This window comes from Borostomias antarcticus (assembly GCF_949987555.1).
Source record: "Borostomias antarcticus genome assembly, chromosome: 2".
NCBI lineage: Eukaryota > Metazoa > Chordata > Actinopteri > Stomiiformes > Stomiidae > Borostomias > Borostomias antarcticus.
This window is the reverse complement of record NC_140235.1, coordinates 29393885-29414011: the sequence shown is the minus strand read 5'-3', so window position 1 is coordinate 29414011 and position 20127 is coordinate 29393885. Positions and strand designations below refer to the sequence as shown.

General features: G+C 41.5%; 1 protein-coding gene across 1 annotated transcript; it reads left to right on the top strand.

Moving 5' to 3' along the window:
- The first annotated feature begins 11321 nt into the window (after positions 1–11321).
- insig1 (insulin induced gene 1) lies at positions 11322–19014 on the top strand. The gene is made up of 6 exons (XM_084449432.1): positions 11322–11515; positions 11684–12031; positions 13729–13853; positions 14154–14320; positions 15826–15925; positions 17341–19014. The coding sequence occupies exons 2-6, from the start codon at positions 11698–11700 to the stop codon at positions 17368–17370; spliced, it is 756 nt and encodes a 251-aa protein (XP_084305558.1). The 5' UTR covers positions 11322–11515; positions 11684–11697; the 3' UTR covers positions 17371–19014.
- The last annotated feature ends 1113 nt before the right edge of the window (positions 19015–20127 follow it).

The window sequence follows — 20127 nt, the reverse complement described above, 5'->3', positions numbered from 1 at the left end:
TTTGGCTCTGTGTGTGCACGTGTCCGAGCAAGATATGTTTGGTATTGCTGCATTCGTTAGGTCGAGAGATTTATGCCCGTTTCTCTGTGACGTTCCCATGTCAAGATATGGCCGTTTCAAGACCCCCCCATTGACAACGAATGGGGGGAAGTTTCCCAAAGATTTAAAAAAAAAAAAATGAATTGAGGTGAACGAGCGGCCGTATTTGGGAGGCTCTGTGGCACCCTCTTCGGGTCAGACCCGCTCCAAAACTGATTGGGTTCTAAGTTGGCCCATGTTACACCCCTCCACGGTAGTTTTTGAATGCGTAATCCTGCGAACAAATAAATGAACCAACCAATAGATAAAAAAATAAACACACGCCACTGAAAACATTAGCTCTCTTCCTGCGCTTTTGCTGGGGTGGAGGTAATAATCCAGATACCGCATAAAAGTGCTATAGGAAGTGTCTGTAGTGAGTAGTACTTCCTGCATGTCCTGGGTGGGAGGGGGGGATAAATTGGATGTGCTCAGTCCTTTTGATATACCAGGGTAACTACTTATGGATAGAAGAAGTGGTTTTAGTTCAAATCACACAACCAGGTTACTCAAATATCTTCATCTCAATCCTCATTGGCCGCGTTTCCCGATAAAGAACCTTCTTAAGGAACCCTTTTTAGGCAACCCTTTGTATGGGAGTTAAGAAGTACTTTGGAGTTAAGTGCTTCTTAACTCGTTCGGGAAACACGGCCATTGTTGGTACAAGCACCCTCGCATCCATACTGTATATCGAGGTGCAATGGACTCCAACTCTAACTGCTGTCAGAATCCCAGGCAAATCTGAATGGCTTGTTGAATCACCTTATTTAATCTTATTTCAAATTATGTGTTAGGCCCAAAGTATGAGTTCTTGAAAGGCTAATCAACTGAATGTTAGCCTATATTTCCAGGTGAAGGTATCCCAATTGTGTTGATAAATAATGTGTGACACAATACATTATCCAATCATTTCTTATGATTTTTATTATTGTATTATTGTTATTTTTGTTGTAAAATATTTGACCTTTTTTGTGAATGGCCGCTGACATGCTTGCTAAAGGCCATACATGTATGTCTGTCTTCATCCTGGTGCTATGGCTAGGACTGTAATGATTACAAATTTTGCTAGACGATTAATTGTCTCAGAAAAAATAGCAATTAATAACATAATTGTCAAAAAAAATAAAAAAAATAAAGAGAGCTATAACCTGAGCAGAGAGGAGGGTTGAGTTCCAGCTCCCAGACCAAAGCCTCTGGTTTGGTTTAGGTAGGCCTACTTGTTAGCTTTGTTAGTTAACTATCTTGCTTCTAGAACCTATCATACACAACAGCCACTGTCTGGAAGTGCAACCATTATGAAATTGTACGCTGTTAGTGCTCGGTTTAAACATTAGCAATAAAAAAAAAAGAAAAAGAAGCATAATCACATAATTGTGGTTTGGCGATTATGTAATAATTGTTACAGGTCTATCTATGGCAACACATTGGCTGTTATGTGAAAAACCCAGACAAGAATGTTTTGTTAAGAAATAATGTCACTCTAGAGATGATGATTCACAAACATTTGATTGTTCACTATTCTAATAATACAATATATTATGGGAATATATATTATATATATATTCCCATGGTGCCTAGTCTATTAAGCCTACCTAAGGCTTGATTGGGCATGTCTGACAGAACAGTACCAATGGAAGGTAACGTCCAGGTATAGGCTCAAAGCTCATAGTATCTAGGGATGGGTGGACAAAGCCCTCTAAAGCTTTTGGGGCTTCTTCCTGATTGTGCCGGAAAAAGAGCCAACGCTCCGGGGCATTGAAAACGGAGAGCACAGTGGCATCTGGTGGTTTGCAGAAATCATAGCATGCTGTCAAAGGTGCAGTCGTTGTGCTAAAAACTTTCAAAGCTTTTCGGGTACGTCGATAACGTTTGAACCAGCGCCAAGCTTCAGATGTCATCAATCACTGGTCATCGTTGATTGACACAAGCTCCGGCACATTTCTTCTCCACAGGGCACTTCACATTGGCGACACAAGCTCTGAAGCCCCGGATGGGATATCCCATCACTAATACTATCTGTAAGGATTATTTGATGCAGGTCCCAGTGGCGGGGTCTGTATCCAACTTTGGGGGGGGGACATTTACATTGAAATTTTGCAAGAGTATTTTTTTGGGGGGACATCTTCCTACGCGGTTGTATGGTCATTTGAATGCCACTACCCCAATCTAAATATTGGGGGGAGGGGGGGGGGGACTATTTTAATGATCTCAAATATTGGGGGGGACATGTCCCCCCTGACCCCCCAGGATCCCCACCCCTGGTAGGTCCATCTGATGAAGCCATTTATCTATTCACATCTTGATCATTCAGCAGTGCCATGTGCTCTCCTTTTTTTTGAAGTGACACTGCCCTCTGCTGTTCTCTTCTAAGACTAGGCCAATTATACAATGACAGTCCTACTACAGTAGCCTATCTACACAGGGGTGTTGTTATGGATTTTTAACAGTTCTAGTCAAAAAGGATTTGCCAAGATTCGCTCAAACAGGTTAAGTCTGGTTTATTGAGAAAACATACGAGCGCAAGGACTTCAGGACAACGCACATGAGTGGTTTATCCAAGTGAAGTGCCCCAGTCTGGTCTTGCGCGGCCTTATATTCAAACAAAACACAGGTATGGCGCTTCCAGGATGTGATTGGCTAACCCATTGTACGTCATCTTAAATGGCAGGCGTCATCAACAGTGGTCGAGAATACAGACACGTGACATGAGAAAAGGCGGTAATTTCTTGAAGGGACAAAGGATGGTTATTCTGGAGTAGACAACGTCTAGGTGTGTTGACCTCCTGGAGGTCATCCTGTCATGAATTAGGTTTAGCACAGCTATGTGAAAGGTTGAGGGAGGTGGTGAATTACAAAAGGAGGTGATGAAACTACAATTTCTATGACAATTCCCCGGTTTGTGCCTAACCAGGCACATAAAAATATAGAAATATCAAATATAAAATCGAAACACAAAGTGTAAACATTCAGCTATGCTAAACATGTGGAAAGGAAGTAATCTCTCCACTAGGTGGAGCAGAGTAAAAAGGCCTGAGAAAAAAATTATTATTTTCTCCACATGCAAATCATGCACCAAAACCCCTTGTTTCAGAAACAAGGTAAAAAAGATGACATGATTACTAGTCTAAAAAGGGGACAACCATTCCTTGATTTAAAGTTTGACAGAAACAAGGTAAAAAGATGACATGGTTACCAGTGTAAAAAGGGCAAAAAACCTCTTGGTCAATTTAGAGGAAAAACCCAAAGAAATAACCCTTCAAACTAATTTATCAGCTCATGTTTCAACCATTGTAACTCTTCTAAAACAAATATGATATTTCTTCAAGATAATTTCAAAGTTCATTCACTCCTGTTGTGAACAATCGAATGTCATTTCCTCTTCTGGATCGCAGCTTCCATGTTTGCGTCTGAATGTTCAATGTTGGTTCCAGTGTGTGCGTGTGTGTGTTTTGATGCAGTCATTGCTGTTGGGCTTTTCCACTGAATGTACAATGTTGGTTCCAGAGAGTGCGTGTGTATGTGGTGCAGTCATTGCTGTTGAGCTTGTCAAAACAACGACCACGAGAAGGAGGTGACCGGCAAGGTCACTCTCCGATTGCTCATCAGAGGAGAGGACAGTGTGGCGGCCCACTGCTTTGCCCTTGAGATCTCTGGTTCGGCTGCATGGACCGTCCTCTGCAAGCCCACCAGGCTTGGTGTGATGCAGGAACCCCTCTTTGGTCAGGAATCCCTCTTTTGTCAGGAATGGTTATCAGCAGTCTGTTGAAGATATTCTCAGAAACATCGTTAAGTGCAAGTCACATTCTATCATCTCCTCTTCCTGGCAGGAGATGATCCTGCTTTGGGGAAAATGGTGTTAGTCATAGTCAGGAAAACTTAAACAGGGTGCGTTGTTCAGTCTCTGTTTAAGTGTCGTTAGAGCCAGTCGGGCTCGTCAGTCCATGTAGTTTGTCAGTGGGGACCTAGCTTTTGTCCATTTACCGAATCGGACAGGGCTCCGTAGCAGGGATCTAGGCTCTGCAGTAGCCTACAGTGACATCAGGGGCAGTGTAAGAATTACTTTAACACGCCCAGTCCCCAGTCGTGATCAAGGTAATTGGATTTTGCTCTTAGAATTTCTGTGGCCATTTCATGAAATAAAAAATAAAATAAAAACATTCTCGTCTCAACAAAACAACGAAAATTCCCTGAAGTCAGGGTGAAACAGAGATGGGGGAAAAAATGCATTACACAAATAAAATAACACTAAAATGAACGCTTCATTTACAATTAACAAAGTCAATTATCTAAAACTTGCCTCTTCTTCAAAATACTCATGTGCGACTAGTTCCCACTTCCTGAATGCATTCCAATCTATAGTATTCCTAGGCTCCCTTCCTAACTTAGTCATCTCAAACGCCTGTAACTGAGCTCTAACCGTCGCTAACTCGAGAATCGAGAGTGTACCGGACAGGGGAAAATCAGAATATCTTGCCCATAGCGAAAACTGTACACAAGCATCATCCCAAAACCTTTGCTCAACAATCTTAGCTGGGCCAGACAGCGAACTAGTATTGGTAAATGTGCGATACCCAGTTTTTCAGTTGTCATACAAAATGACTAGCTTCCGTCCTACCAGTCCTGAACACAAACAAGCCAGACACGCACATAAGCAACTGTGGACCTGGCCTGGTTATCTTATCTGTATCACTTTCCCTAGATAAAGGGAACTTCTTTTGTGTTGTTTTGACTCCTTCCCAGAGCTATGCACACATATTTACATGATAAAGCATGCACATATTTTAGATAACCGTCTCAATTAATGGTTGAGTAACTGTGAACAGCAATAAAAGCACATATCACCTGCCGACACTCATAAAAAGTAGCAAGATAACGTTTGTTTATTATTTCTCAGTATGCAGCATGGTTCTCTTATAATGACATGCATCAATTTGATACCTTGTAGAGCTAAAATAATGTTTTTACCAGCATTATTAGCATTATTAAATTAGCATTTATTTATCAAACTCAGGAAAGAATGCCAAGTTATCCACTATATTCTCAAACAGGCCTATATTCCTATAAGGCCTACACCAATCTATCTTGGCTACCTGATGATTTATCCCCAGGTAGCAAGCGGATGTGTAATGATTCTGGGCCATATATAGGCCATAACTAAGCCACAAGGGCCAGATCTGGCCTGTATATGGCCCAGATCCGCTTGCTATCTGGGTCTGCAGAACCAGACATGTTTACAGTGATTTTATTTTGCCAAACTCTAAGAAAGGGATTCATGTATGTTGGCACTTCAACAGACCCAATATGTGAATCTGCAAAGTGAAACAAAACAATTGCATAGTAATAGAATCCCACAGATAAACAAAAACAACAAGACAAGTCTGCACAGCCATTATTGAAAAGATCTGCTGCACCAACTGTCCTGGAAGCTGTTTTTCCCAGTGTCAAGGGGATATCATGTCAAGTTTACTCTTTAACTCCTCTAGCCTACTGTTTATCTCAATGACGCTCTGGCTGCCAAAGTGCTGCTGCCAAAAGCCAAATACTTGCCCTGGAAACAGATATGAGCCCACACGTTAAAGATTAACCTGGATGTTAAATAATCATAGAGGTAGTGCTGGCCCAGGTAAAGGTGGTGTGATCTATGGGGTGTTAAATAAGGATACTGTTACTGTGCTGTGGGTACTGCTTAATACCAGTGCTCAGATTGCTGGCTAGTTGTTTTCATAGCTAGTAGCACACGCACACACACATACACAATTTGAACGGGACACACCCAGGCTGAGGGTGACTGTGATTGGGTTAGACTTTACATCTGATGAGTAAACAGGTGACTTGAGCCTGTTTCTTATTGGCCAAAATGATCACCCCAAGGTTCATGAGGATTTCCATCCTTCATGTTCTAAAAACATTTGTTTATTTTTTTTATTATTTATTTTTAAAAGCCTTAACACTGAAACACTAATCAGATTACAGCAAATGGATACAAGATGAACCATATTGACAGAACTTAACCAACTGCCATTCTGCCTTAACTTTAGAGGGAATACATAAAAATACACAAACTCTCTTAGACATCTTGTGTACCTGGGAGGAAACACATCCATGTTGCCCAGTAACTGAGATATCTCTGAGAACTGCACCTAGATTTAAAGGAGGCAAATTAAACATTACATCTAAAAAGACCAACAGGGTTGTTGGGAGTCATACAAAGGTTAATGGAAAACCAGTGTTGATAAGAGTAGCACCTATCACTCGGGACATGCCGGCTCTACATACATTTGTCCCAACACTCGCACAGGGAGCCCTGTCTGCGTGTCTGCAAAATACAAAAGAGTAACATTTTAACTCAGTGTATCGACACTGAAAAGTCTGAGGCCAGTCAAAGGGATCCGCAAAGAGAGAAACACAAATACACACACACACACGTACACTATGCACTATTTATTTATTTATCCTTAGCGTTATATTTTAATCTGATAATATGTTTATTGTGTAATAGATATGTACTCTGTGTCTGTTCGGTGCGATGTGTTGTATCATGTGTTATGTCTTCCACTCCACATAGGAAGTTCCTAGCGGAAAACAAAGTTTGAATTTGATTAAGCCTTTTTCTCTTGCCAGTTCGCTGGTGTCCCAAAAGCAAAATAGAAGCAAGAGTTTCAATAGGGGATTATCATTAATTTCTTTACAATATATCTGAAACCCTCGCTCAGATTAGTATGGCTATACAGTATCTTAGGCTGCAGTGTGGGGGTCTGCTCTGCCTCTGAGGGGTACTGTGTGGCTTTTTGGAGAGCACCTCTCTTCTGAACGGAGGAGAATAAAGGGGTGGAGGATTGAGCCCCCGCGCCGCACCCTCAGGTTAGGGAGCTGCAGCCTTGATGGCCAGCCTTTGATCATCTGGGTGAGACCCTCCAGAATCCTCTCTGCTGAACCAGTCAGAGGAGAGTTTGCACAGAGGGGGCGTTTAAAGGTGGGGTAGGCTGGTTGAGGGTGAGGAAGAGGGTGTGTGGGGGGGGGGGGATGGGGGTAAGAAGGGAGTTTTGAAATGACTAATGATCTGATTGGTTAAAAGAGTCAGGAAGTACCATAAAATTAGCAATATCTTATCGTTTTTATTGGTTATTAATTCAAATCCTGAAGTAATGGCATTAAATATGGTGATAATGTAATAATGTATTGAACCTTCGCATATCTGATGTGTTTTTACCAAATAATGAGAGACAATTTTCCCTCGATCAATCAGTCAAATACACACACACACATACACACACACACACACACACACATACACACACACACACACACACACATATATATATATATATTATATTATATTAATGTGATGATGCTGTCTCCATATATTGGAGATTTATAATATAAACTTTTGTTTATGAATACCATTAGTACAAAAGTTGTTCCACAATGGAGAGATGGGGAAATTCATTTTCCACTGGTTGGGTAGAAAAAAAAACAGCAAATGAAGTCCACATTTAAAGTCTTAATCTTGTGTCTGCAATGATGAATTAGGGTGTCATCATTTCATACAGAAATAGAGGGGAAGTTGTCAAAGGCTACAGCTTGATAGATCAATTTACCAGCTGCTCTTACAATTTATCTCTTTTAATATAGTGTGATCCTTCCCTATAATGTATCAGCATATGGCGTGCTTGATCTGGTATTCATTTGAAGTGTCATAACATCCAGCTTTATCTTCTGATGAGGCTCAGGCCGTACTCCACACAAGTGGCGTGCATTGGCTGGGAGCTACTTACTCTTATGGTTATTATAGGCTTTAGCTAAAATACAGCTCTTGATTTCAACTTATATGATTGTTAACACTGACATCCTCTAATCCCCCTGCCTTAATTAACCACTATGTAATTAAATATTCTCCCGTTAAAGATCCTAGCTAGAAATACACTTTTGGAGAGCTACTTCTAATTTCTCAAACCGCCACAAACACATCCACACGCAAGCACACGCACACACACACACACACACACACACACACACACACACACACACACACACACACACACACACACACACACACACACTGCTGTAGGCCATTATTCTCAAACACCAGGACTCCCTGATTCACAAAGAAAAGCAGTGTTCATTTGGACATATGTGGTGAAAAAGCAGTGTTCATTTGGACATATGTGGTGAAAAAAGCGTACTCATCTTGTCTACAGGGAGAGAACAATGGCAGAGGTCATAAGTTGAGCTTTGGAGGAGTCCCTGTTCCTTCTGTCGCTGTGACCTCCTTTCCCTCCTGTGGAACTATGTAACTCTGCCTGTTTATCTGTGCTAACCACATGCATGCCAAAATGAAAGTGGAGTAACTGAAGAATGTTGTTTTCTGTGTGTGTACATAGCACGGGGCTGTGCCTACTTGTCTGTTGAACACATTAATAACATGTGTGTGAGGGGACGGTGGGACTGCAGCATGGCTCTCAAACATAGCTTTACTACCCTCGAGGAGATAAGGAATGGGAGAAGGAGAAAAGCAAATATTTCAGTTTGTGAAAGACCAGAATGTGTCCTTTGATACATAATTCTTATCCTGTAAGACATGCTGTATTCGTTCACCACCATCAGTACACCGACATAAATCCAGGCGTTTAGGAAAGAGAGAAGGGACAAATACAGATTTTTCAAACCTCAAATATAGCCTACTTTCACGCTTGACTTATTTGGTAAAACAAGTTTAAATGGGCCCTGGTGAAATACAATTTACATATTCATTTGACTGTGCGTTAGTCTCAGAAAGTGATTCTTTTTCCTCAACCAAATCTAAAATTGACCCAATTCTATTGTAAAGCTTTTACACATAGACAGAAAAGACCGGGATAAACATCCAAATGGGACAAATGACTGTCTTTATCTTACAGCTGCACCAGGTGCATGTGTGAAACAACCTGGTAGAATGGTAGCAATGTGTGAAATAACCTATTCATGTTATAGGAATTACTTGTATATTGGGTTTTCAAGTTTCTTGTGAAACACATTAGAGGCCCATTGAAACTATATATAGGCCTACTACATCTGCAGTGAGTTGGATAGACTTTTTTTTTTAGACTTCTTTTAGATTTTTTTTTCACTTGTCAGATGTCTACCATGAAGCTTCCAGTGATCAAAGCATTGTTATTCCCTCTGTCACATTCTAGTCACAAAACAAAGAAATAAATTCAGAGGCAGTTTCAGGGCTTTGAAGCTTTACATTTGGATAGCCACCAGCCAGTCCCCTCAGTTTAAATAGGCACCGTGTCAAACACATCTCTGCTCTGCATATTTGCATATTATTATAAAATGTGCAACGTGTTACCCTGAGACATTTGCAGCAGAAACGACTGCTTAAAAATGATTTTCATTAAACTTGATTAAAAATGAATGCCCGTTGATTTCCTGTGTTTTTGTCAGCTTAACTTGCTCTAGGTCACGAAGCAACAATCGTTGCCAATTGGCATGAAAAGATTATTCACCCATGCTATTACTTTCAACAAAGTGCCCGAAGCTGATGCTGTGTAAACCTGGCCATGTTTTGGAACTGTTGGCTGTTAGTCATATTTAGATAGCTGCCAATCCCTTATCTTAACAACTCAATTCCATCCAATAACCTATTGGCGGCTTTGCATAGAGACTTTGCCTGAATATAAATTAATTGAAATACGTAGGGAAATGTCAGTGTGTGTGTGTGTGTGTGTGTGTGTGTGCGCGCGTGCATGTGTGTGTGTGTGTGTGTATGCGCGCGTATGTGTGTGTAGGTGTGTGTACTGTAGGTGTGTGTGTGTGTGTGTGTGTGCGCGCGCGTGTGTATGTTTAGGTGTGTGTACTGTAGGTGTGTGTGTGCGTGTGTGTGTGTAGGTGTGTGTACTGTAGGTGTGTGTGTGTATGTGTAGGTGTGTGTGTACTGTAGGTGTGTGTGGTGTGCATGCATGTACAGTATATGCTTGTGCAGATGTGTCAGAAACATAAATTGTCATCATTCTGTGGTGGTGACAACCATGGCTGATGCTTAGAGAGACCACAATACACTCTGTAACAGTGCAATAACACAGCTGGGCCGTTTATATGCACCAGCATGAGCACAATGAAGAACCACCACCTTTTCAGGAACACCTCATACAAATAACACTACATTACAGTCATAGCAGACACTTTTATCCAAAGTGACTTACAATAATAGCATTTAACGTAGGTAGTCAGTGTACAAGGCTACTACTCGCCAGAACTCTTTAGTGCATCTCCTTTCTAAACAAGTGACTAAGAACATAATCTAGTGCTGAAGCCAAAGTGCAAGAGTAGCAAAATATAAATATAATAGGTTAAGAGAGAGGACCTTGCTACTCCTCCAGTTTGCACACAGCTATGGAGATGTAGCCTACAGACTATATCCAATAGTGTTCACTCCTAATACAGCTCATTACTATAGCTCATCACTATGAGCTGTTATCAGGAGACAGGGTGTATGATAACTACATGTCTATTGTAAATCTTGCGACCACAACAGTGAAGATTCTCTGATTAAAAGGGTTTCTTCATTCTAGACCAGACCTTACGTGTCCCTAGGAAACTGTGCCACTGTCCCTTTTGTGTTTGTCTTCTATAGAGCTCCTGGTGCGTTACACTGAGTCAGGTAACATCTTGCAAAACACAATTCCCTGTTGTTGTTATTGGCCCTTGGAACACTGTGCCAACAGGGCATTGACCCCCCTTTGCTGACGTTCTCAGCAGACTCACCCCCTCAGGTCAGCAACGCTGGTTTTGTGCCAACTGATCCTCAACTACCTGAGGTGACCTAATATATGACTTTGTATGCGGTGTATCAGATAGAAAGAAGCAGACCAAATAAATAATGAAAATCAGAAAATCATAACTTATGGCAGGCCTATGTTCATATATCCTATAGGCCATGTTGTGATGGCATGTAGGTATTGGGTATAGTCTGTAGGCTACATCTCAATAGCTGTCCCAATAAGTTTGCTCACTGCTCAAACGTGTGCCAACTGTTTACCTCGTTTGCTTCCAGTCACCACACCCTCCCACGTCCACAGACTGCCTGACTGCATGACCGCAAACGTCGAGTTGAGCTGAGCTCGTATGACTCTCCGTGAGCGAGGGGCGGTGGGGTGGCGTCGCGTCATAGCGGCCGCCTCGCTCCTATTGGCCGACGCAACTCACCCGACACAGCTGTGATTGTTTTCTGCAGAGGAAGCTCGACTCTGGTATGAGCTCGGCGTTCAAGAATGAAATAACAGTTTTTTTCTGCCTCTCTCTCTCTGTCTTACTCAAATGACGATGTGACCTCACGACGTGATAACAGGCGGATTGAGAGAGCACAGAAAAGCTCCGCGTTTAATCATTTCCGAAGGTGCGAATGAATAGGGTCGACCACTGCTGGATCAAACAGTGAAGACGTTTGCAGACCAAGGTAACAGATGGTTACATAGTTAGCCCAGCTCTGTCTGGCACTATATATATCTCTTTATAGTGCAACATTGTTGCTAGTTTTCCTTTGTATACTACAACTTGACATGGGAATGCTTCCGTGGCGAGATACAATGTAGCAGGATACTAACCGATCTCTATTGTGTTCCAGCTCTCAAGTGCCAAATGCCAAGACTCGAGGAACACTGTTGGAGTTGCTCCTGTGCGTCAAGGGTGGAATCTAAGAATTTATCGGGGCCAAATTGGGTCGCATCAAAGGCTGAAGAAATGATGTCCATTATAACATCAGTCCTCAGCAATGCCTACGGGTCTCTGCACGACGTCCGAACAGCGAACTTGATTCGGCGGGGCCTCGTTCTTTTCACCGTCGGAGTATTCCTTGCACTGGTACTCAACTTGCTGCAGGTACAAAGAAATGTGACTTTGTTCCCCGAGGAGGTGATGGCAACGTTGTTCTCATCTGCCTGGTGGATCCCACCTAGCTGCGGCACAGCTGCTGGTGAGTAGTAGCCTACTTAATGCCGATAGGCCAGTTATCTAGGCATTCGTCATTATTTTGTGTGTGAATGTGCAAGACTTTTATCGTGTTGACTGGATAAGGTAGGTATTTGGTCAATGGAATGCTAGAGGAAGGGGAGGGTGGAGTCAGATATGGTGGTCTTCGTGGCCATTCACAGTATCATGACGATTAGCTGAATTGGAGTCAACTGGGGAGATCGCCGAGGTTTCATTATTAGCCTATGCTATTATGTAAATGTTCTCACTGGAAATGACGGCGCCCGTTTTGTCTGGGAACTTACAGTAGACTAGTATTTCAATAGCCCACCAATAGGCTTCCCTAGAAACAGCCGGACATGGTGGGCTGTGCTGCTCATTGAATGGCTGTTGTCATAACGGGTGAGCTTTGCAGGCCAATCCGTATGCAGACTGCATCCCTGGGCGCTGAGGGGCTATGTATAGTGGCAAGCATCGGAGAGGACATTCAAACCTGGTCTGAATAATGTGTTATAGTAGGCTATATTAACAAAGTGCCATGGGCATGTAAAATGTTTACTCAAAAGCCAAAATAAAGAGCTTGATTGTATGTAGGCTAACAGGATATCCCGTTGATAAACTTCAGTAGGCTAATTGAATCAAATTTACATCTGATTTAGCATCTATCTGTTTACAGACCAAACATTTTTTCCTTTCTGTTCAGGTAATTATTACTCAATGTTATTTTCTATTGCAACTCTTAAGATATCTTAGGTCTACAACTAGGCTACTTACTATCATCCTATCTTAAGAGGACACTGGGCTTGTTGATTTCGTAGTAAATCAGCTTCCTTTGATTGATTGTTTTCGGTAATTATTTGTCAACCTAAAAGATAACAAAGACCCTGGTTTGAATGAGTTGAGAAAGTTCCTCTGAAGTGCTGTCTTCTCGGCTGCTCTCATTGGCTTGTACACAGCAGCTCACAGGCCTCTGACTCGCTCTGCAGACAGACTCCCCTCCTGGAGGCGGCTTGTGATTGGTTGCTGCCTGAAACATGCCACTACTGAAAAAGATAAACCAGGAAGTGCAGACGGAATTAAATACCCGTCCCTCCCAGCCCTTATAGCCTACACATTTATGGGAAATCTTGTAGGCCTAACAGGAAAACGTATATGCCTTTCATTTTGTTCTGTCTTTGGGTATAAATGAAAGTAAAAGAACAACCAGAATGTGCCAGAAAGTAGTTGGAGAAAACAATTTTGCTCAAAGAACATGAACCATGTTAAGCAATTGCTAAAACAATCATAAAAGATGAATGATCAATCTAATGTTTGTAACCAATTATGAATGGTCACTAAATGATTAGTGACTATTTACATAGAACCACTGTATGAGGTTGAAATTAAACCCAGACCTCCATATAGTGATGCACTGATATAGGTAATGTCCCTCTAGTCTAGTAGATGAGATTCAGTTGTCAGGCTCCACTGAGTTGCAGGTTTGATTCCTACATCAGCCTCATACAGTGGTTACAGTACTAATCTTACTGACCATGTATAACTGTTTACAAACCATTTTTAATAGTTTGTTAATTTTCTACAAATGTTTTACAAAGGATTGTTATTATAGTGTTGTTTTTCCAACCCTGAATTTAACTGTACACATAACTGGTTAATGTGTTATTAAATAAAATAAAAAATACATGTCCTTGTTTCTTGCAGCTGTTGTTGGTCTGTTGTATCCCTGCATCGACAGCCATCTAGGAGAGCCCCACAAGTTCAAACGGGAGTGGGCCAGCGTCATGAGGTGCATCGCAGTGTTTGTGGGCATCAACCACGCCAGTGCTGTATCCTTTCTATAATGATATCTGTTGTCATATGACAACTGCACATCTGAAGGGAGCTAACACACTGCTACACATAGCATACTCATTTAACGAAAGTATATTTCTAGGGGTTGACCTGCTGATGCTGAAATGATCTCGATCTTTTTGACCCGTATAAAAGTAATCAGGATAGCGACGTTTGAGTTGAGCTCTTCCAACGTCAGCCCTGATAATTCCGACCCCTGTGTGGCACTTGGGCTGACATTGAATCCATTCAAACCCATCGATGAAGATTTTGCCCTTAACCAACCGTTATCACAGAAACTAGACTTTGCCAACAATGTGCAGCTGTCCCTCACACTAGCTGCCCTGTCCCTTGGCCTGTGGTGGACGTTCGACCGGTCGAGGAGTGGCTTCGGTCTGGGCATCACCACTGCCTTCCTGGCCACCATCATTGCCCAGCTGCTGGTCTACAACGGCGTCTATCAGTAAGTCAGCATGAAATAACCTTTCAAAAATGTGTGTTTCCCCTGAAGTTTTTGTTTTGTTTAATCTCCTTCAAAGTATCCTCTTGTAAACTAAAGACATAACATGGGTGACATCCGTTTTGACAGTGTCCTCTAGGCACTGAAATAATTGTCGGGGGGTTCGGACAGAAAATAAACTGTTGTTTTAGCTGTTCTTCTGAGAAAGGGATACTCTCTCTCTCTCTCTCTCTCTCTCTCTCACATTTTAAGAATTTATTTATGTCCACATTGAGAATAATTACATTACAAGGGTACAAGTAGCCATGTCTCCACCATATAAGGTAGGCTGCCTATGACAGCAGAGACAAAGCAATACTTAGCAGGGCGTTTAGCCCTCTTTTTGGGCATCCCCAGTTGTTAGAACCGTCTTACGACCAACATATGTGTACAGTATGTCCTAGGCTGCTAAATATGAACACAAGTACTTGGGGATGAAGGCTTCCTCTAGGCTAGAGTCAAATGTGCAGGCTACCTCCAGAACAAACACCTCTCTGGGTACTTCACTGACAACAACATCTGGTGTATTAGCAGACAGATGTGTAAAAGTGACTGGGCTACTGCAGAGATGGAACATCATGGTGGGATTAATACAGGAATGTTTGTATATTCTCGCTGAGGTTGGAAAATGATGTCCTTTACTATCAAGTCTACCATTCTGTCATGACGTGCTATGTACATTCAACATAATTTATATTATATATATATATGTTACGGTGAATATGAGAAAACGGGAATTGTAAGCATTTCCCGGTTAATGTGCACAATCCCCGACCTTGCGGGAGATGTGAGAAATACTAACCAATTTCTCACATCTCCCACAAGGTCGGGGAATGTGCACATTACCCGGGAGATGTGAGAAACGCACATGTTTCTCCTACATTCCCCGCGAGGTCGGGGAATGTGCGCATTAACCGGGAAAAGCTCACATTCCCCGTTTTCTCACATTCACCGTAACATATATATAATGTTGAATGTACATAGCACGTCATATATATAACACACACACACACACAAACACTTGCGTATGAGGTAGGATTCCCTCTCCGAAAATAGCCCCCACTTCACCTAGATTCCAACTGAAACAATCCGACAGCTCAGACATGAATGAAGTTATTTTTTTCCCTGATCCGGCGTCCCACATGTTGCTAGGCCCAATTATTAGACCTCCTCAAACACATCCTGCCATGAGGCAGCTCACTGACTGCTCCTCCAGCGAGGGACCTCACAAAAACTGCCTTCAAAAGGCTTCCATTGCTCTTGTTGACTGAGGGAAGGAGACAGAGGAAACCGATAGTCAAGAGTGTCACGATATGCTGGGTGAAAGTTTGAATCCCCGGCCCCCCTCAAAGATCTGTCTCTGACACTGTATTCAGGTTGCCAATGCCTTCACTGAGTGGATGTCTTCTTGTGTGACTTATTTAAAGGGGTTTATTTAATATGATGTTGTTTTTTCTCCTCTCTTGCAGGTATACCTCCCCAGATTTCCTGTATGTTCGATCCTGGCTCCCATGCATATTCTTCTCAGGAGGAGTGACCGTGGGAAACATAGGACGACAGCTAGCTATGGTAAGGCCTGTTCAAATTTATCTAGCACCAGTGTGCACATACAGAGTTTAACATTTTGTTACTTTCGAGAAAAAAAATATGTGTGCAGGAATGAATGCAGTCGTCAGTTATTTGGGGAAAAATAAGGCTGACAAAGATTTAAAGTTTAGTTTTCGAAAACCTTCACCACATTCTTAATTTCATTTAAGTTTATTTCACCAGTTTGTTAACAAGCCTATGGTGCATTCATTACTGTAGGTGTCCATTCAGAAGTACAGCTTATTTCTCCCCGTCAGTAAATTACTTATTTTTTCTTTTTTTTTACCTTTATTTTACAAGGTTAGTCTCATTGAGATTGAAAATATCTTTTTTTTAGTTTCCTCAGTTTTGAGTCTGTGAAAGTGTGACAGCAGGTGAAGCGTGTTGTGTTCCACAGTAGACGCAGAACCAGTCTCTGCTGAGGTGACGTCGGGTCACCTGCTACTTGTTGTTGTCGTTCTAGTTCTTATGTGTGAGATGGGAGTTGGGATGTTGGCACGAGTTCTTGTTTGCTCGCTCCCTTTGGCCTCTCTTTCTTTCTTTCTTTCTTTCTTTTATTCTCTCCCCCTCTCTTTCTTTGCACAGGATTAGGCAGTTACTTTTCATCCAACTGTTGTTGTTCTTTAACTTACAGCAGTGATACATTGCTTTCCTGTAAAACCTTCTGCATGATAGGTACCACCAATTAAACCAATAAATTAAACTGTCCACTTATCACAGTTTACCAGTGCTTGGATACAGAATTTTTACTTTGAGGATTTTGTCCTTTGTCCTCGCTGAGCTTTTCTTCATGGGCCCATTTTCAGGAGAGTTGGCGCTGTCCTATATTAGCCTTATAGAGGGCTATTTTAAGAACAAACCTACTAGTTAACATTTTAGGCAGGCTAGGGCTTTCTCTCCTTTTACTGACAATGATACCCACCGAATTAAAGTTGTGTTCACAGCTGATTTATAAGCTACTACTAGCGTAAACATGTTTGTAAACGTATTCTGTGGCGACTCTTAACATTATGTCACCCATAACTACATAGTAATAAATGTTAAATCAACAGTTGTTACATAGGAACTGCTATGCAGTTACATAATATTATGGTTATTATACAAGTGGCAAGGTTTAGTAAAGGTCTCTACAATTTACATCCACTTACCCTTGGAGAGCCCCATACCTTGTTCCACTTGTACAGACACTGTGTAACTGTAATCAATTAATCAAAGCTTTATTTGTATAGCGCATTTCATACACAGAGGCAACACAATGCACTTTACAGAGAACAAGGGAGGTGAGCAATGTTACCGATACAGTTATGTAGTTACATGAGGGCAACTTAATGTAAAGTGTTAACTTAAGAGTTAATAATCTTATTAACACCACAGACGTCTTTGTGTTTTCTCCATAGGGCTGTGTTGAGAAGCCGCACGTCGACTGAGAAGCGCTCAGCTCGAGCAGTGGAGCGCAGATGACAACCAAGATGGAGGACACGCATACAGAATGAAAAGAGTCTGGGAGGAAGAGACATTTATGTGGAGAGAAGAAGAACAGGGGGGAGGAAAAAGACTTTAGACTATGTCTTGTGTTCTCATAACAAAAAAAGTTGTCCAGAACTTCCTGTGACCTAACGTGCCATGACTTCTGTGCCCCCTTGTGGCCAAAATACCTTCTCCCGCCCGGCACCAGAGTGCTCCACATAGTTCCCTGACATTAATCCTGATGTCTGACATTAGCTCTTCCCTCACACTATAGTGGGAGGTTGGTATTCGCTCCTCCGGTTCTTCAAACTTCTGAAGTGTAAGAGTGAGCTGTTTGGCTTTTCGTGTGGCGAGTGTGTGCATGGGTGTGTGGATGCGTGTTGGTCTTGACTGAAAAGACTAGGGAAAAAGATGGTGCTATGTGCTTTTCTGGCAGGGGGGGGGGGGGTGGTTGCCTGAATTCAAAATGATCATAAAAGGGAAATGTTTCAGGGCTGAGCAAAGGTGTCACAGAGATGTATATGGTGATCACTACAGCACCCATGAGATGTATTGTATGTTCCCATTTGTAATGAACCCAAACAAGTATTTATATGTCCATATGTGAGCCCCTGAATAATTACGACAGCAAAACCAAATTGACACACGATCGCTAATGATGCAAAACATGTTTTGAAAGAATGTACCAAGATGGCATTACAACTTATAGGTTCTACAGCTAAAGGTTGTATAGATTGGCACCACCTCTGTAGTGGAATCAGTTATCATTAAACATAACATACCTTTATTATAATCACGTGCTGAAATTCACAACTAGCTAGGTGAATGGCTTGCCATGCCCTGATTACTATTCTCAGACGAGTTACAGATTTGGAATGGGGTTCCCATATAGCCAGTGACAGTATAATGACAGTATAATGATGACAGTGGGAACATACACTTATGTAAGGAGGGGAAAGGACACTTTTACGTTGGCCTCAAATATTTGCAATCTGTGATTGCCTTTGTATAATAGAAATGAGTGCTTTTGTCACCATTCCATTTTAGTTTTACGACTTGTACATACATAATTACGTGTAATCACACATGAATTGCTTTCCCCATGTAATCACACAGGTATTACATTTGTGTAAAATGTAGTTAGCAGGTTTGGGGGTCTCTCCAGGAATAAAGTGCAATCGGATCTATATACAAGCTATTTTTTTTTTCCTTATTTATTCTTTCTGGTCATGGTTAGAGGTTGTTTCCTTGGAATCACAATGCAGTGTGGGTATATGGAATTAGCAATAACATCAGTGTTTTTGTAAACAGGTATTTCCAGAGTTGACTAGCCTTCGTAGACTGTACCAATGAGGACTCTCTTCACAGAGAGAACACAAAAACAATACTTTGTGTCAAACTGTTTGTAAAATCTCATGTAACTACATAAGTGATTTTATTTTATTTTTTTATTTTTTTTGTGAGGTAGATCACAGAGGGTCGGTCGGCCTGATTCTGCTGCAATCTGCTGAAATTCAGGAGTGCTAAAAGAAGAGGAAGCTTTATAAGTGAGGTGGTGAAGCACCTATTATTTCAATGTATAGAGTGTGTGTGTGTGTGTGTGTGTGTGTGTGTGTGTGTGTGTGTGTGTGTGTGTGCCTGTGTGTGTCTTAATTTCAGCTGTGTATCATTTGTATGACCTTGGATTCAAGTGAAAAATAAAATACTGAAAACTCATGAGGATGTGTGTCACCTTTAAACCCATATGGACCAAGACTGTATTATTGTCAATGTCTTTTTAAATACAGGGATATAAAGAAAACATAACCAGACCTGTTTATTTACCATCATATTTCTTTCAACCAGCTTTAAAAATCAGGGTTAGTTCAGGGTTATGAGCGATTTCTACTGCGCTGACCTGTGCTCTGCCTAGTGCTGTTGTGTAATGGTATTGGTGACTCCCAAATGGTTTTGTCCCATTAAAAGAAATGATGGACTGTTAAGTTAGAGTGGTGGCAGTTGGAGATTTGAAAATATCCATACATTTTGCTGCCACTACTCCTACAATTTTCAGTACTTTCACATATTATACACCAAAATGTTCAGATTGTAATGCTTTGGCTCACATTCAAATATCTAAGTGCTATTTATAGTTTCTGAAATATTCAGTGTTGTTATCACATATTCATACGAATGGGTGGAATGTTCAGAGCTTCACTAATGGAACTGCTTGTAATTTCAAATTTATACCTGTTTTCCAACTTGTCACTACTACAGTTCTTAAGCTACACAGACATTTTATAACACAACATATTCATCTAATCCCCAGGATTCCTATGGTGTAAATATCTAAGCCATGACATCACATTTATATTTCTTGAGATAGAGCTGTTTGAAGCCTGCCATGCTCTCCTCATGCCTGCCCCGTAGTGCTGGTGTGCAACAGTATTGGCGTCTCCTGATTTGCTGAACCAAATGTGAGAAAGAAATCACACCCAGATGGTAAAGTAATCTCTACTTCACACCCAGGTTTATGAGCAATCTCTACTGCCCTCTAGTGCTGGTGTATGGTATGATATCTCTAATCCACATTCCAGTGGGGAGCATGGTTTTCCTTCTGTCCTATATCACACCATTCATTCTATATGAGGAAAGCATTACCGGTCTCAGACAGCTCTATCTCAAGAAATATAAATGTCACAGTTGAGATATTTACACTGTGGGAATCCTGGGCATGT

What these genes read in the sequence shown, in the direction of transcription:
- insig1 (XM_084449432.1), top strand. Translation starts at nt 11,698, where the DNA reads ATGCCAAGACTCGAGGAACACTGTTGGAGTTGCTCCTGTGCGTCAAGG. An exon ending in GCATCAACCACGCCAGTGCT is followed by an intron (nt 13,854 to 14,153) that starts GTATCCTTTCTA and finishes CCGTTATCACAG; the next exon opens with AAACTAGACTTTGCCAACAA. An exon ending in TAGGACGACAGCTAGCTATG is followed by an intron (nt 15,926 to 17,340) that starts GTAAGGCCTGTT and finishes TTTTCTCCATAG; the next exon opens with GGCTGTGTTGAGAAGCCGCA.